This window comes from Oncorhynchus mykiss, chromosome 13, assembly GCF_057628025.1.
Source record: "Oncorhynchus mykiss isolate SJ-2025 chromosome 13, ASM5762802v1, whole genome shotgun sequence".
Lineage (NCBI taxonomy): Eukaryota > Metazoa > Chordata > Actinopteri > Salmoniformes > Salmonidae > Oncorhynchus > Oncorhynchus mykiss.
In genome coordinates this window covers 69,054,430-69,072,681 of record NC_143034.1, presented here as the reverse complement: position 1 = coordinate 69,072,681, position 18,252 = coordinate 69,054,430, and the positions used below count along the sequence as shown (strand labels likewise).

At 46.5% G+C, this 18,252-nt stretch overlaps 1 protein-coding gene across 2 annotated transcripts in view; it reads right to left on the bottom strand.

Annotated features, from left to right (window-relative positions):
• The window catches only part of LOC110514624 (ubiquitin carboxyl-terminal hydrolase 22-like), a 74,242-nt gene that overhangs the window by 25,301 nt on the left and 30,689 nt on the right, over nucleotides 1-18,252 (bottom strand). For both annotated transcript variants that reach the window (XM_036941792.2, XM_036941793.2), the window contains 3 exons: nucleotides 7,703-7,835; nucleotides 4,554-4,667; nucleotides 1,275-1,376 (listed from right to left, as the gene is read on the bottom strand). In XM_036941792.2, coding sequence (XP_036797687.2) covers nucleotides 1,275-1,376; nucleotides 4,554-4,667; nucleotides 7,703-7,835 — 349 coding nt within the window. The remainder of the gene's footprint in view (nucleotides 1-1,274; nucleotides 1,377-4,553; nucleotides 4,668-7,702; nucleotides 7,836-18,252) is intronic.

Below are 18,252 nucleotides of genomic sequence, written 5' to 3'. Positions count from 1 at the left end.
CTCTCTACGAGTGTTTCATTACAGTGAGAGGGAGGAAGAGAACAAAGTAGGAAGACTGAATGAACTCTACAAAATCAAGCGAGATAACTGCAGAGAGGAAAAGGGATTGAGAGAGAAGAGGAAGAATCAAACAGAGGCGTAAGTAAGTTTGAATCTAGTTTGAGAAACAGAGAGCGTCAGAGAAAGAGAGAAGAGACCATCCTTGTTGTGTGAACTTGTCATTGAAGAAGGAACAGTGCATTCTCTCTCTCCCTCTCTCTCTGGGCTTCTGCCTGCTGCCCTGTGGTGTTCATTACTCCTCTCTAGCCCAACATAAACACATAAGTAACCCTGGACTATACAGACAACACCAGAGACACCTGGACTATACAGACAACACCAGAGACACCTGGACTATACAGACAACACCACAGACACCTGGACTATACAGACACCACCACCGACACCTGGACTATACAGACACCACCACAGACACCTGGACTACACAGACACCACCACAGACACCTGGACTACACAGACACCACCACAGACACCTGGACTACACAGACACCACCACAGACACCTGGACTACACAGACACCTGGACTACACAGACACCTGGACTACACAGACACCTGGACTACACAGACACCACCACAGACACCTGGACTACACAGACACCACCACAGACAACTGGACTACACAGACACCACCACAGACACCTGGACTACACAGACACCACCACAGACACCTGGACTACACAGACACCACCACAGACACCTGGACTACACAGACACCACCACAGACACCTGGACTACACAGACACCACCACAGACACCTGGACTACACAGACACCACCACAGACACCTGGACTACACAGACACCACCACAGACACCTGGACTACACAGACACCACCACAGACACCTGGACTACACAGACACCACCACAGACAACTGGACTACACAGACACCACCACAGACACCTGGACTACACAGACACCACCACAGACACCTGGACTACACAGACACCACCACAGACACCTGGACTACACAGACACCACCACAGACGCCTGGACTATACAGACACCACCACCGACACCTGGACTACACAGACACCACCACAGACACCTGGACTACACAGACACCACCACAGACACCTGGACTACACAGACACCACCACAGACACCTGGACTACACAGACACCACCACAGACACACACACGCCTGGGTGATGAAATCGATGCTGCTACTAGCACTTCATAAGGTTGTGCGGAGAGCGGACCAGCCTATATCTCACCAATGGTGCAGTTTGTAGTGATTTTCCTTCGCTTTGGATTGTGTCGTAATAACTCCAGCTCTCGCTTCGTAGGCTCCCACGTCGAGTATTTCTCCCCTACACCTGGTCACAAAGACAGAGACATCGTTGACGAAACCATCCATATCTTCATCCTGATCCTTGATAAAGGTAGCCTGGTCTCAGATCTGTTTGTGCTGTCCTGCCAACTCCTATGGTAATTGTCACACCGGTGACCATAAGAGTTGGCAAATAGATCTGGGACCAGGCTATGATGGAGATCTATTGCAGGGATTATTAACTAGATTTGGCCCGTGGGACAATTTTTTCTTGAGCGAATGGTTGGGGCCAGAACATAATGACAAAAATAATGGAGACTGCAGACTGACCCCCCCCAAACAGATAGAATATTTGACTAAAACAATAATTTCAAACCTTGAACATTTGTATACGATCATGTGTCTATTATGAGTTGGAATATTTTGGAAACAGATTTTGAAAAATTAAAATCAGTTGGAGCTGATTTGCTGGTGTTTTCACAGTAATTGTTTTTACTACCCAAGGGCCACCAGTGGGGAAACAATGGTCTATTGAGACCAAAACATTGGTACAAAGATCAATTAAATCTGTGGAGCATGAAGAGTTATTTTCCAACCTGAACCGAAGTCCAGTGGCCTCAGGTATACCTCAGGGCTTCATTCCAGGTCCAGAAGTACTACTCACATTGTATATTAACCATACTGCTTCCTGAGTGAACAACTGGAAGCTACACTTTTATGCTGATGACACTGTGCCAGTATTTCCACTGCAGTCATTTATAGGTGGTTGCTGTGCCACGACAAAATCATTGATGCCACGACCCAAAAATATGGATCATGAAAAAACAATATTTCTGCTAAGGGCGACTTTGATGATGCTAAAACAGCCCACATTTACTTTTCCTCTGCAAACAAAACTAGTAATGAATAGAAAACATATTCTACTCTGGGATAGTCAGATTTATCTAGTTACCTAGTCGGCTTGTTGTTGCATGCTCTATGCCAGAGAAATATTACTCTCGAGGCACATTCAAGTTGAGTGACATTGAGAGGGAAACATGTAGTGTGACAAGCAGTCAATGACCAAGTCTTGAAATCGCAGGGAAAACAGCAGTTGATGGCTTTGTTTATTTTATTTATTTAACTAGGCAAGTCAGTTAAGAACAAATTCTTATTTACAATGACGGCCTAGGAACAGTGGGTTAACTGCCTGTTCAGGGGCAGAACGACAGACTTTTACATTGTCAGCTCGGGGATTTGATCCAGCAACTTTTCGGTTACTAGTCCAACGGCCTAACCACTACCTGCCGCCCCAGAGGATCCCAGCTTTCCATTCCTAACTTTATTTATTTCGCAACTCTTAAATATGTGTGAAATGGATCTTTTTAAACCCAGAGTTTTTAGCAATACTATGATTAAGAATGTTAGCGCTCCTCAATTTGCTGCGAGTGCATAGAGGAGAGTGGGGTTAAATGTAACACGGATCATCTAACTTGGGGTAAAACACCACCCTACCTCACAATCATTTCTTCAAATGTAATGACAGTTTCATGGTGACATGAAGTGGTTTCTGTGAGAGGTACAGGCAGTGTCACACAAGATGGCGGTTTACCCCACGTTACCCTAACAGGTAGGCTACATTATATTCACTTTGTTTCATTCACCAATAGGATCCTAACTAGATAAAAGATTACATTTGGGATCTAGCTAACGATTAGCCCAATAGGGAAAACGCAGATCGCCAACCCCATGCTTCAGCCTATGTATTTATAGTCACTACGCTGCATCAGTTGGGCTACAGGTGATAATGCTGATCGCTAATAGCATTCCTGTTAATATGTACCATGTAAAGGCTATATGCCTGCCATGGTCCAATTTGTTAAAATCATTTAAACAAATAATTGTACCAATACATGACCAAAAGTATACGGACACCTGCTCGTTGAACATCTCATTCCAAAATCATGGGCATTACTATGGAGTTGGTCACCCCTTTGCTGCTATAACAGCCTCCACTCTTCTGGGAAGGCTTTCTGCTGGGACTTGCTTCCATTCAGCCACAAGAGCATTAGTGAGGTCACGCACTGATGTTGGGCGATTAAGGCTTGGCTCGCAGTCGCCGTTTCAATTTATCCCAAAGGTGTTCGATGGCCTTGAGGTCAGGGCTCTGTGCAGGCCAGTCAAGTTCTTCCACACTGATCTCAACAAACTATTTCTGTATGGACCTCGCTTTGTGCACGGGGGCATTGTCATGCTGAATCAGGAAAAGGCCTTCCCCAAACTCTTGACACAAAGTTGGAAGCACAGAATCGTCAAGAATGTAATTGTATACGGTAGCATTAAGATTTCCCTTCACTGGAACTAAGGGGCCTAGCCCGAACCATGAAAAACAGCCCCAGACCATCATTCCTCCTCCACCAAACGTTATAGTTGGCACTACGCATTTGGGTAGGTAGCATTCTCCTTGCATCCACCAAACCTAGATTCGTCCGTCAGACTTCCAGATGGTGAAGCCAATGCTTGGCATTGCGTATGGTGATCTTAGGCTTGTGTGAGGCTGCTCAGCCATGGAAACCCATTTCATGAAACTCCCGACGAACAGTTGTCCTGACGTTGCTTCCAGAGGCAGTTTGGAACTCGGTAGTGAGTGTTGCAACCAGACGATTTTTACGCACTACACACTTTTGCACTCAGCGGTCCCGTTCTGTGAGCTTGTGTGGCCTACCACTTCGCGGCTGAGCCGTTGTTGCTCCTAGACGTTTCCACTTCACAATAACAGCACTTACAGTTGACCAGGGCAACTCTAGCAGGGCAGAAATGTGACAAACTAATTATTGGAAAGGTGGCATCCTATTATGGTGAATGTCACTGAGCTCTTAAGAAAGGCCATTCTACTGCCAATGTTTGTCTATTGATATTGCATGGCTGTGTGCTCGATTTTAAACACCTGTCAGCAACGGTTGTGGCTGAAATAGCCGAATGCACTAATTTTGAAGGGGTGTCCAGATACTTTTGTATTGTATATATAGTGTGTGTGAATGCAGCTGCCACTACTTTAAAATCACTGGATGCAGTTTATCATAGCTCCACACATTGTGATCTGTATCAGAAAGTGGTTAAATAAATAAATAAATAAAGGTTAAAATACATGAAGGAATAAATCAATTATTGACTGGGGGAGGGAGATAAAACAGACACAGAAAAGTAGTGTTGTCTGAGCTGCTGGAGACCAGCAACACTGTACCTTGCAATTTCCAGGCTTTCCTCTGTTCTTCTTTGGCAATCTGTTCCATCTCTTTGTCGTATATGTAGTCTTGGCACACAAAACAATATATTCCACCATATAATAAGTCTATTGCTGGAAGGGAGAGAGAAAGAAGGAATACAAAACCATTAGAACTAGATATTTCCTACAGAACAACAGCTTGTTGCACGTCTAACCTCATCATTGATGTGGCCAGCGTGACGACAAGCACTTTCTGTGTGTTCCACTCCTCTATTGACTTGAGCCTTGTGTCGTGCCATGTCATTGCTGCTTGCATTGGAGAATTAGAGAACTATCACGTAGGGAAGGTGTGTGTGTGTCACAGAGTATGTTTTTTTTTGTGGGACTGTGTGTGTGTGCATGTCCATCACATCTACCTCCCCTGCTCTTTCCACTAGCCTATGTTCTCCAACACCATGGTAACAATACCTGGGTTCTTCTGTTGCCGTGACAACCTATTTATTCCTAGGTTGCACCTCTGTCACTAAGCATCATGCCACTGTTATGAACGTTCTCAAGCCCTCTGCTGGCGGGCGCCATAGTGGTGCCATAAAGTGGTGCCATAGTGGTGCCATAAAGTCGTGATAGCGTCCGCTCAGAAAGACTGGGGTTAACTACTATTCCATCTAAATTACACTATAGTGCCTGGAAATACGATGACATTGCTAAAGTAGTCAAATATTTAGTAGGAAACTACTTTGCCAGCATTATCATGTCGTCAAAATTACTTTAACCAGATGGCAACGTTGTCATTAGGGGCGGCAGGTAGCCTAGTGGTGGCAGGTAGCCTAGTGGTTAGAGCGTTGGGCCAGTAACCAGCAGGTAGCCTAGTGGTTAGAGCGTTGGGCCAGTAACCAGCAGGTAGCCTAGTGGTTAGAGCGTTGGGCCAGTAACCAGCAGGTAGCCTAGTGGTTAGAGCGTTGGGCCAGTAACCAGCAGGTAGCCTAGTGGTTAGAGCGTTGGGCCAGTAACCAGCAGGTAGCCTAGTGGTTAGAGCGTTGGGCCAGTAACCAGCAGGTAGCCTAGTGGTTAGAGCGTTGGGCCAGTAACCAGCAGGTAGCCTAGTGGTTAGAGCGTTAGGCCAGTAACCAGCAGGTAGCCTAGTGGTTAGAGAGTTGGGCCAGTAACCAGCAGGTAGCCTAGTGGTTAGAGAGTTGGGCCAGTAACCAGCAGGTAGCCTAGTGGTTAGAGCGTTGGGCCAGTAACCAGCAGGTAGTCTAGTGGTTAGAGCGTTGACCCAGTAACCAGCAGGTAGCCTAGTGGTTAGAGCGTTGGGCCAGTAACTGGATTGCTGGATCGAATCCCCGAGCTGACAAGGTAAACATCTGTCGTTCTGCCCCTGAACAAGACAGTTAACCCACTGTTCGCCGGTAGGCCGTCATTTAAATAAGAATATATTCTTAACTGACTTGCCAAGTTAAATAAAGGTTGAATAAAAATAAATTAGCTAGAAAAGCGTGTAAAAAATAACTAGCAATAAAAACATTAGCCAGCTAAAATCCGTTGGCCTCCCCTCAATCTTAGCTAGCTAACGTTATACTGCGTCTAAATTCATTCTGGCAACATCTAAATGATGACGAAAAGGTTATTTTACTGATTATTTGCCTCCTATTAAATGTCATAGTATTTCCAAGCCACTGTAATGCACTTCGTCGGCGCGTTGAGAAGAATGCTCAGCCGGGCATCAGTCCAAAACAAACGTTCAAAACAATATTGTGAGGAAACATGCAACTCATGGACAGCCAAATAGAACCCCTGCACATTTTGGATACTAATAGGTTTGTCTCGGAACTAGGAGGATCCAGGAGAGTGAAAAGGGACAATTGATGGATAGACCTAAACAATTATACAGAAAATGTAAATGGGGCGTTGTGTGTGTGTGTGTGTGTCCATAAGAGGAGAGAGGAGCGAGCTAGAAGAAGCTCATCATCTCTGTGTCCAATGGCAACAGGCATGCACTGAGAAAGGCCTTGACTGATGTGGTAACCATGGAACCAGAGAAAAGGAGAGAGAGTTCTGTGTACAACACCACAGAGGAAGTTAAAAATAAATCTGGCAGACACACAGAGGAGGAGGAGGATGAAGGAAGTGAAGGAATCCAGAGGAACAGCTGGGAGTCAGGGGTTCATTTGATTAATGGTACAATGCACAGTGAGTGAGAGTGTGCTACTGTGGAAAGCCCTGACCTAATTAACACTGTGGTGGGAGTCTGGGGGGCTGGGGTAGGGCGTGATGACAGGAGCGACCGACACGGCTCAGTGTATTTGTGTGTGTGTGTGTGTGTGTGGGTGGGTGTCAGTGTGTGTGTATAGATCAAAACCTTACTGTAACACCCCACTGAACGACTGACAAGGCTCAGTGTGTGTGTGTGTGTATAGATCAAAACCTTACTGTGACACCCCACTGAACGACCGACACACGACTCAGTGTGTGTGTGTGTGTGTGTGTGTGTGTGTGTGTATAGATCAAAACCTTACTGTGACCCCCCCCAGAAGAACCGTTAACCTCTATCACACCCTAACAGATTACCTTAGCATTACCACCCTCTCATTCATCTGTCACCATTCTCCTCAGACAATATCACAGCCCGGCAATTACATCCTTTTACTTATCTGTACTGTATATAGACCCATAATTACATAGAAATATAATCAAATGGAAATTCCAATGGATCTGTGATATTTCTACGCCAGCGTCCCAAACGGCACCCCGTTTCCTTCACAGTGCACTACTTCTTACCAGAGCCCTGTGGACCCCGGTCAAATGTAGTGCACTAAATAGGAGACTTAGACTTGGATAATTACCATGTAAGAATCACAGGGTCATTCATACTCTATGTGGTTGAGGATTAAACATGTCTAGCCCTCCCACAGAGCTGACAGGGGAACAGACAGGCTTAGAGAATGACATTTGTCTGCCTGAGACTAAGTACTGGCTCCCAGTAGAACGTTAATGCTACGGAGAAGGACGGGTTCTGCTCAATGCCTCTGAAGAGGACAGTTCTCTCAGGCAGAGAGAGGCCTGGATCTGCCTGTGTCTTTGTGTGTGTGTGTGTGTGTGTGGGGGGGGGGGGGGGGGGGGGGGGGGGAGAGAGATAATGGACATAAGCTAGCACGTGCACATTTTACCTAGATTGTGTCGTTTGTTTTTGGCGTGCTCGTGGATGTGTTTCTTGGTGAAGCAGCCGAAGAAGACGCAGGAGAGACAGGAGTGGAGCCGGTTCAGGTGGGCGCCGCACATGTGACAGATACATGATTTGGCCTGCAGGGAGCGAGAGAGACAAAGAGGGGCGATAGAAGGATGGAAGGGAAGGTGACAAGAGAGGGGGGAAGAAAGGGAGGGGATGGAGAGAGAGAGTCAGAATTAAAAAGGAATATACATTGACATCTGAGCATTGAAAAAAGATGTCATCGTAGCCTGCACTCAAATAGAAAATGGATGTTACGTGTGGTTAGGTTTTTCATATTCAAACATAGGTGGCGTGTCCATAAGGCTTGGGGGAAGCTTTCCTTAAAGTCAATTGAATTGCCAATATTATATAGCCCATTGAGCCTAATACTTTCTATACAGAAATACATGTCATACTTCAAAATTAGCAACTATAGCATGATTTGGCGTCAGAGGATCATTAGCTTATTTAAAAAAAAAACATTTAAAATATATTGCCTACAGTCAGTCGGAAGGAAAGGCAGCACGTGCAATTTGGGCAGTTTAATGTTTGGTTGTGACTGTCTGTGAAAAGTAGAGGCCAAGCCAGGCATATTGTAATATTTCAAAATACAATCACAGGAAAACATTGTTCAGAAAGCAAATGGTTATTGCTGTAGAGAGAAGACAATTAAAATACAAATGTATTTTCATTTTCATTAGGGGGGGGGGGGTTCAGTGTAACTTAAAAAGTTTGTTTTTGGACAATAATGTCCTCCTCCAGTTTAGATGGACGTCATATTGTACTTGGTCTCCCCTTCTGGTAACCTATTATATGAACAACGTTGGTTTTATTGATCTGTGTCTGTCAGCAGAGTGGGCTACCTTGGAATTCAACATATTAAAAAAGATTCTGCTAGCGTCTCCAGTCATATAAAGTGTAGTAGAAATGAATGTGTTTATGAAAAGGCCACATTTATCTCATGTTAAGAATGAAGAAGTGTATCTGATAGTCTAGGTCTACTCTACCCTGTACCGGCTCAGTCATGCACTGAACACTCTTCATCCATACACTAGGTCTACTCTACCCTATACGGGCTCAGTCATGCACTGAACACTCTTTATCCATACACTAGTTCTACTCTACCCTGTACGGGCTCAGTCATGCACTGAACACTCTTTATCCATACACTAGTTCTACTCTACCCTGTACGGGCTCAGTCATGCACTGAACACTCTTTATCCATACACTAGTTCTACTCTACCCTGTACGGGCTCAGTCATGCACTGAACACTCTTTATCCATACACTAGTTCTACTCTACCCTGTACCGGCTCAGCCATGCACTGAACACTCTTTATCCATACACTAGGTCTACTCTACCCTGTACGGGCTCAGTCATGCACTGAACACTCTTTATCCATACACTAGTTCTACTCTACCCTATACGGGCTCAGTCATGCACTGAACACTCTTTATCCATACACTAGTTCTACTCTACCCTGTACGGGCTCAGTCATGCACTGAACACTCTTTATCCATACACTAGTTCTACTCTACCCTGTACGGGCTCAGTCATGCACTGAACACTCTATCCATACACTAGTTCTACTCTACCCTATACGGGCTCAGTCATGCACTGAACACTCTTTATCCATACACTAGGTCTACTCTACCCTGTACGGGCTCAGTTATGCACTGAACACTCTATCCATTCACTAGTTCTACTCTACCCTGTACGGGCTCAGTCATGCACTGAACACTCTTTATCCATACACTAGTTCTACTCTACCCTATACGGGCTCAGTCATGCACTGAACACTCTTTATCCATACACTAGGTCTACTCTACCCTGTACGGGCTCAGTCATGCACTGAACACTCTTTATCCATACACTAGGTCTACTCTACCCTGTACCGGCTCAGTCATGCACTGAACACTCTTTATCCATACACTAGGACTACTCTACCCTGTACCGGCTCAGTCATGCACTGAACACTCTTTATCCATACACTAGTTCTACTCTACCCTGTACTGGCTCAGTCATGCACTGAACACTCTTTATCCATACACTAGTTCTACTCTACCCTGTACTGGCTCAGTCATGCACTGAACACTCTTTATCCATACACTAGGTCTACTCTACCCTGTACTGGCTCAGTCATGCACTGAACACTCTTTATCCATACACTAGGTCTACTCTACCCTGTACGGGCTCAGTCATGCACTGAACACTCTTTATCCATACACTAGTTCTACTCTACCCTGTACGGGCTCAGTCATGCACTGAACACTCTTTATCCATACACTAGTTCTACTCTACCCTGTACGGGCTCAGTCATGCACTGAACACTCTTTATGCATACACTAGGACTACTCTACCCTGTACGGGCTCAGTCATGCACTGAACACTCTTTATGCATACACTAGGTCTACTCTACCCTGTACGGGCTCAGTCATGCACTGAACACTCTTTATGCATACACTAGGTCTACTCTACCCTGTACGGGCTCAGTCATGCACTGAACACTCTTTATCCATACACTAGGTCTACTCTACCCTGTACGGGCTCAGTCATGCACTGAACACTCTTTATCCATACACTAGGTCTACTCTACCCTGTACGGGCTCAGTCATGCACTGAACACTCTTTATCCATACACTAGGTCTACTCTACCCTGTACGGGCTCAGTCATGCACTGAACACTCTTTATGCATACACTAGTTCTACTCTACCCTGTACGGGCTCAGTCATGCACTGAACACTCTTTATCCATACACTAGGTCTACTCTACCCTGTACGGGCTCAGTCATGCACTGAACACTCTTTATCCATACACTAGTTCTACTCTACCCTGTACCGGCTCAGTCATGCACTGAACACTCTTTATCCATACACTAGGTCTACTCTACCCTGTACGGGCTCAGTCATGCACTGAACACTCTTTATCCATACACTAGGTCTACTCTACCCTGTACGGGCTCAGTCATGCACTGAACACTCTTTATCCATACACTAGTTCTACTCTACCCTGTACGGGCTCAGTCATGCACTGAACACTCTTTATCCATACACTAGGTCTACTCTACCCTGTACGGGCTCAGTCATGCACTGAACACTCTTTATCCATACACTAGTTCTACTCTACCCTGTACGGGCTCAGTCATGCACTGAACACTCTTTATCCATACACTAGTTCTACTCTACCCTGTACGGGCTCAGTCATGCACTGAACACTCTTTATCCATACACTAGTTCTACTCTACCCTATACGGGCTCAGTCATGCACTGAACACTCTTTATCTATACACTAGGTCTACTCTACCCTGTACGGGCTCAGTCATGCACTGAACACTCTTTATGCATACACTAGGACTACTCTACCCTATACGGGCTCAGTCATGCACTGAACACTCTTTATCCATACACTAGTTCTACTCTACCCTGTACGGGCTCAGTCATGCACTGAACACTCTTTATCCATACACTAGTTCTACTCTACCCTATACGGGCTCAGTCATGCACTGAACACTCTTTATGCATACACTAGGACTACTCTACCCTATACGGGCTCAGTCATGCACTGAACACTCCTTATGCATACACTAGGACTACTCTACCCTATACGGGCTCAGTCATGCACTGAACACTCCTTATGCATACACTAGTTCTACTCTACCCTGTACGGGCTCAGTCATGCACTGAACACTCCTTATGCATACACTAGTTCTACTCTACCCTGTACGGGCTCAGTCATGCACTGAACACTCTTTATCCATACACTAGGTCTACTCTACCCTGTACGGGCTCAGTCATGCACTGAACACTCTTTATCCATACACTAGGTCTACTCTACCCTGTACTGGCTCAGTCATGCACTGAACACTCTTTATCCATACACTAGGTCTACTCTACCCTGTACGGACTCAGTCATGCACTGAACACTCTTTATCCATACACTAGGTCTACTCTACCCTGTACGGACTCAGTCATGCACTGAACACTCTTTATCCATACACTAGTTCTACTCTACCCTGTACGGGCTCAGTCATGCACTGAACACTCTTTATCCATACACTAGTTCTACTCTACCCTGTACGGGCTCAGTCATGCACTGAACACTCTTTATCCATACACTAGTTCTACTCTACCCTGTACGGGCTCAGTCATGCACTGAACACTCTATGCATACACTAGGTCTACTCTACCCTGTACGGGCTCAGTCATGCACTGAACACTCTTTATCCATACACTAGTTCTACTCTACCCTGTACCGGCTCAGTCATGCACTGAACACTCTTTATCCATACACTAGTTCTACTCTACCCTGTACGGGCTCAGTCATGCACTGAACACTCTTTATCCATACACTAGGTCTACTCTACCCTGTACGGGCTCAGTCATGCACTGAACACTCTTTATCCATACACTAGTTCTACTCTACCCTGTACGGGCTCAGTCATGCACTGAACACTCTTTATCCATACACTAGGTCTACTCTACCCTGTACGGGCTCAGTCATGCACTGAACACTCTTTATCCATACACTAGGTCTACTCTACCCTGTACGGGCTCAGTCATGCACTGAACACTCTTTATCCATACACTAGGTCTACTCTACCCTGTACGGGCTCAGTCATGCACTGAACACTCTTTATCCATACACTAGGACTACTCTACCCTGTACGGGCTCAGTCATGCACTGAACACTCTTTATCCATACACTAGTTCTACTCTACCCTGTACGGACTCAGTCATGCACTGAACACTCTTTATCCATACACTAGGTCTACTCTACCCTGTACAGGCTCAGTCATGCACTGAACACTCTTTATCCATACACTAGGTCTACTCTACCCTGTACGGACTCAGTCATGCACTGAACACTCTTTATCCATACACTAGTTTACCTATTTTATTAGCTTAAATTACTATCCAATCTACTCATCACATTACAAATAGTAGATTATCGTACATACATTTGCACATGTGATGATTCATGGAATGCTTTATTATAAGGGTGCATTTTTATGTCACTGTACGCTCTTAAATAGCGGTTGTTTTTGTGCCAGCCAGGTAGGTGACTCCTGTAGTAAAACGCTGTGCTTAATATTAGGACAGTTGATGAATAAATAACAGTAGGCCTATAGAAAGCTGAATGGATCCTCTTTTTAACAGGCCATCAAAACTCTGTTCTCACGTCATTTGAACAGCCTATAGAAAGCTGAATGGATCCTCTTTTTAACAGGCCATCAAAACTCTGTTCTCACGTCATTTGAACAGCCTATAGAAAGCTGAATGGATCCTCTTTTTAACAGGCCATCAAAACTCTGTTCTCACGTCATTTGAACAGCCTATAGAAAGCTGAATGGATCCTCTTTTTAACAGGCCATCAAAACTCTGTTCTCACGTCATTTGAACAGCCTATAGAAACGTTGTGCAACATGAGCTCATGGGTTCTCATGATGTGTTTGATTTGATTCTGGATTACATTTATGTCAGAGTGATTAGAGGGACAACAGAACGCTAGGTACCAGGCCACTAGCGACTGGCAGATAGCAAGTTTGGTAGGCTACTACTCATCAGAGAGAAGCTTTGGAAAAGCCTAGTTACCATAACTAAACGTTCATGTGGTCATGACGGTAATACAGTCACCGTAACAGCCCTAAGATGAAGGCAGACAGAGTAGTGATGGTTGGGCCTTTTGAGAAACCCCATGTGGTCCAATATATAACAGCAGACATTCTGCTTGTCCACACAGCACACCATGCTCCATGCTCCTGATTGGATTCATGCATGGTGAGAGAAAGCATCTTTGACACACTGACAGCAGCTGGAGTGTGTGAGTGTGACGCAGTGCCTCAGAGAGAGGGATTTATAGAACCATTAGAATGCCTGGTCTTTAGTGGACCTGCCACACTGAGCTCTGCAGGGCCTGAGGACACAGGGAGAGGAGGGGGACGTGGTGAAGTGAGGGGGCGTTGTGTGTGTGTGAGTGAGTGTGTGAGTGAATGAGTGAGTGAGTGAGAGCTAGCGAGCGACACAGACAGAGACAAAGAGAGAGGTGGAGAGAGAGAGAGAGAGAGAGAGAGAGAGAGAGAGAGAGAGAAAGGAGAAAGGAGAGAGAGGAGAGAGAGGCGGAGAGAGAGAGACAGGGAGAGAGAGACGGAGAGAGAGAGGAGAGAGAGACCGACGGAGAGGGAGACGGAGAGAGAGACAGGGAGAGAGAGAGAGAGAGAGAGACAGGGAGAGAGAGACAGGGAGAGAGAGACAGGGAGAAAGGAGAGAGAGAGGAGAGAGAGACCGACGGAGACGGAGAGAGAGACGGAGAGAGAGACAGGGAGAGAGAGAGAGAGAGAGAGAGAGAGAGAGAGAGAGAGAGAGACAGGGAGAGAGAGAGAGGGAGAAAGGAGAGAGAGAGGAGAGAGAGACCGACGGAGACGGAGAGAGAGACGGAGACGTGTTAGAGTAGAGATGTACGAATAAATATTCTAGAGTTTTCTCTGGCAGCAGAGAGAGAAAACATGGGAGGGAAAGAGAAAAGGGGAGAGAAAGGCATCAACTGAGGAAGGACAGAGAGAGGAGCCAGACATACGAGACACATCCCTGATGCTGCTCTGATGACCGAAGACAGTCCCATAGCCCTGATTCTGCCCTGATGACTGAAGACAGTCCCATAGCCCTGATGCTGCTCTGACTGAATACAGTCCCATAGCCCTGATTCTGCTCTGATGACCGAAGACAGTCCCATAGCCCTGATTCTGCTCTGATGACCGAAGACAGTCCCATAGCCCTGATTCTGCTCTGATGACCGAAGACAGTCCCATAGCCCTGATTCTGCTCTGATGACCGAAGACAGTCCCATAGCCCTGATTCTGCTCTGATGACCGAAGACAGTCCCATAGCCCTGATTCTGCTCTGATGACCGAAGACAGTCCCATAGCCCTGATTCTGCTCTGATGACCGAAGACAGTCCCATAGCCCTGATTCTGCTCTGATGACCGAAGACAGTCCCATAGCCCTGATGCTGCTCTGATGACCGAAGACAGTCCCATAGCCCTGATGCTGCTCTGATGACCGAAGACAGTCCCATAGCCCTGATGCTGCTCTGATGACCGAAGACAGTCCCATAGCCCTGATGCTGCTCTGATGACCGAAGACAGTCCCATAGCCCTGATGCTCCTCTGATGACCGAAGACAGTCCCATAGCCCTGATGCTGCTCTGATGACCGAAGACAGTCCCATAGCCCTGATGCTGCACTGATGACCAAAGACAGTCCCATAGCCCTGATGCTGCTCTGACTGAAGACAGTCCCATTGCCCTGATGACCAAAGACAGTCCCATAGCCCTGATGCTGCTCTGACTGAAGACAGTCCTATAGCCCTGATGCTGCTCTGACTGAAGACAGTCCCATAGCCCTGATGCTGCACTGATGACCAAAGACAGTCCCATAGCCCTGATGCTGCTCTGACTGAAGACAGTCCCATTGCCCTGATGACCAAAGACAGTCCCATAGCCCTGATGCTGCTCTGAATGAAGACAGTCCTATAGCCCTGATGCTGCTCTGACTGAAGACAGTCCTATAGCCCTGATGCTGCTCTGACTGAAGACAGTCCTATAGCCCTGATGCTGCTCTGACTGAAGACAGTCCTATAGCCCTGCTGCTGCTCTGACTGAAGACAGTCCTATAGCCCTGCTTGAAGCTGATGGGACTGACAAAACAACCATATGGAGGAGCTCTGTACTGTGTTGTAGTGATGAATACAGGAGAGGGATGGAGAGAAAGGAGAGATGGAGAGAAAGGAGAGATGGAGAGAAAGGAGAGATGGAGAGAAAGAAGGGATGGAGAGAAAGGAGGGATGGAGAGAAAGGAGGGATGGAGAGAAAGGAGAGATGGAGAGAAAGGAGAGATGGAGAGAAATGAGGGATGGAGAGAAAGGAGGGATGGAGAGAAAGGAGGGATGGAGAAATGAGAGAGAGACAGCAGAGAGAGTGGGAGAGATGGAGAGAGGGATGGAGAAATGAGAGAGACAGCAGAGAGAGTGGGAGAGAGAGGAAAGATGGACAGAGGCGAGATGAGGGGGAGAGAGGAGAGAGTCAAAGACAGAGCGACAGAAAGGAGAGGTGAGAAAAAGAGCTCTAATAAAAGCCATCAGGAAACAGGCGTCACTACGTCACCTGCTGGGCAGAGGGAGGGAGAGGGGGAGGAAAGAAAGGTGGAATAGAGCAGGAGAAACATTAAAGACTAAAATCTGCAGTTTAGTGTCCATTTCAACCATGTTTCTAGAAATGTGAGTAAGAGATAGTAAGAACACAGTAACCACTGACATGACGCTCACTGACACACACACACACACACACACACACCAAGGTATTAGGCCAAGAGCAAAGAACACCACACAAAAGGTAGGCTACAGTCACCTGACGAACAGCAACACAATAAAACAACCCGACACCATTACGACAGCATGGAGAACCATTGTTAAGGGGTCATAAAAGATCCAGTCGTTCTCAGTTTCACTTCCTCCACATTATATCACTATGAAACACAGACTCCAACCCTGTTCCTGGAGAGTTACAGTCCAGTAGGTTTTAACTCCAACCCTGTTCCTGGAGAGTTACAGTCCTGTAGGTTTTAACTCCAGCCCTGTTCCTGGAGAGTTACAGTCCAGTAGGTTTTAACTCCAGCCCTGTTCCTGGAGAGTTACAGTCCAGTAGGTTTTAACTCCAATCCTGTTCCTGGAGAGTTACAGTCCAGTAGGTTTTAACTCCAACCCTGTTCCTGGAGAGTTACAGTCCAGTAGGTTTTAACTCCAATCCTGTTCCTGGAGAGTTACAGTCCAGTAGGTTTTAACTCCAGCCCTGTTCCTGGAGAGTTACAGTCCAGTAGGTTTTAACTCCAGCCCTGTTCCTGGAGAGTTACAGTCCAGTAGGTTTTAACTCCAGCCCTGTTCCTGGAGAGTTACAGTCCAGTAGGTTTTAACTCCAGCCCTGTTCCTGGAGAGTTACAGTCCAGTAGGTTTTAACTCCAGCCCTGTTCCTGGAGAGTTACAGTCCAGTAGGTTTTAACTCCAGTCCTGGCACCCAGTGATCTGCCTGTCACTGGAGTCAGTGTTTCCCAAAGATATATGTTCTTACTTGTGAGGGAGCAAAGCATTGTGAAGCAACATCCAGTGATGCAAACAACATTCAAGCAAAACCAACAACGGCTCCAATTTGTGTGAGGTGGGGAGCCATAGCTAGACCGCTAAATGACTACGTTCTAGCAGGGGAAACAAGCTGCCTCCTCAATGCCACATTGGCAGACAGATAGAAAGGCAGTAAATGCATTGACATTACACTGTGGCCTGTCTCTGAGTCATGAGTCTGTTTCTCACAGTGACTGATTCCTTGTGTTCCCTCTCCTAACCATGGTGAAAGAGCTGCAGCGTGCAGTTCTGGCCAGCAGGGGGAGTGTCAGGGAAATGTCTGATTTTCCTACCATGTCATCTCCACAGAGCCCAGAGTAATGCTGCCGGCAGGCTGCAGCCACTAAACATTCATCATAGAAGGACCAGATACACTGTGAGAGAAGACGAGGCTATTGTCCACCTACACAGTTATGACTGCCACAGTGGTGATATAAGATTGCAGTTATATCATCATATCACTGAAATAGGACACACACACATCTATGTTGTTGCACGGCCTTAGGAGCCCGGGGAGGATTGATGATGGTGCAGTAAACTGGACATTCAGGGCCACATACACTAAGCTCTGTTTTCATTCAGTCTGGAGTGGGCGGGGCTTATCACACTGGGATAATGGGATCAATTGGAGGGGGGCGGGGTCTCTTAGTGACAGGCGAAGGAGAATCACATTCAGACTGGAGCCTGATAACACAGACAGGCTAGTCAGGGCCCTCCAACCTTGTTCCTGGAGAGCTACCCTCCTGTAGGTTAACGCCAACCCTGTTCCCGGAGAGCTATCCTCCTGTAGGTTAACGCCAACCATGTTCCTGGAGAGCTATCCTCCTGTAGGTTAATGCCAACCCTGTATCTGGAGAGCTATCCTCCTGTAGGTTTTAACTCCAACCATGTTCCTGGAGACCTATCCTCCTGTAGGTCAACTCCAACCATGTTCCTGGAGAGCTATCCTCCTGTAGGTTAACTCCAACCATGTTCCTGGAGAGCTATCCTCCTGTAGGTTAATGCCAACCCTGTATCTGGAGACCTATCCTCCTGTAGGTTAACGCCAACCCTGTATCTGGAGAGCTATCCTCCTGTAGGTTAACTCCAACCATGTTCCTGGAGAGCTATCCTCCTGTAGGTTAATGCCAACCCTGTATCTGGAGAGCTACCACCCTGTAGGTTAACTCCAACCATGTTCCTGGAGAGCTATCCTCCTGTAGGTCAACTCCAACCATGTTCCTGGAGAGCTATCCTCCTGTAGGTTAACTCCAACCATGTTCCTGGAGAGCTATCCTCCTGTAGGTTAATGCCAACCCTGTATCTGGAGACCTATCCTCCTGTAGGTTAACGCCAACACTG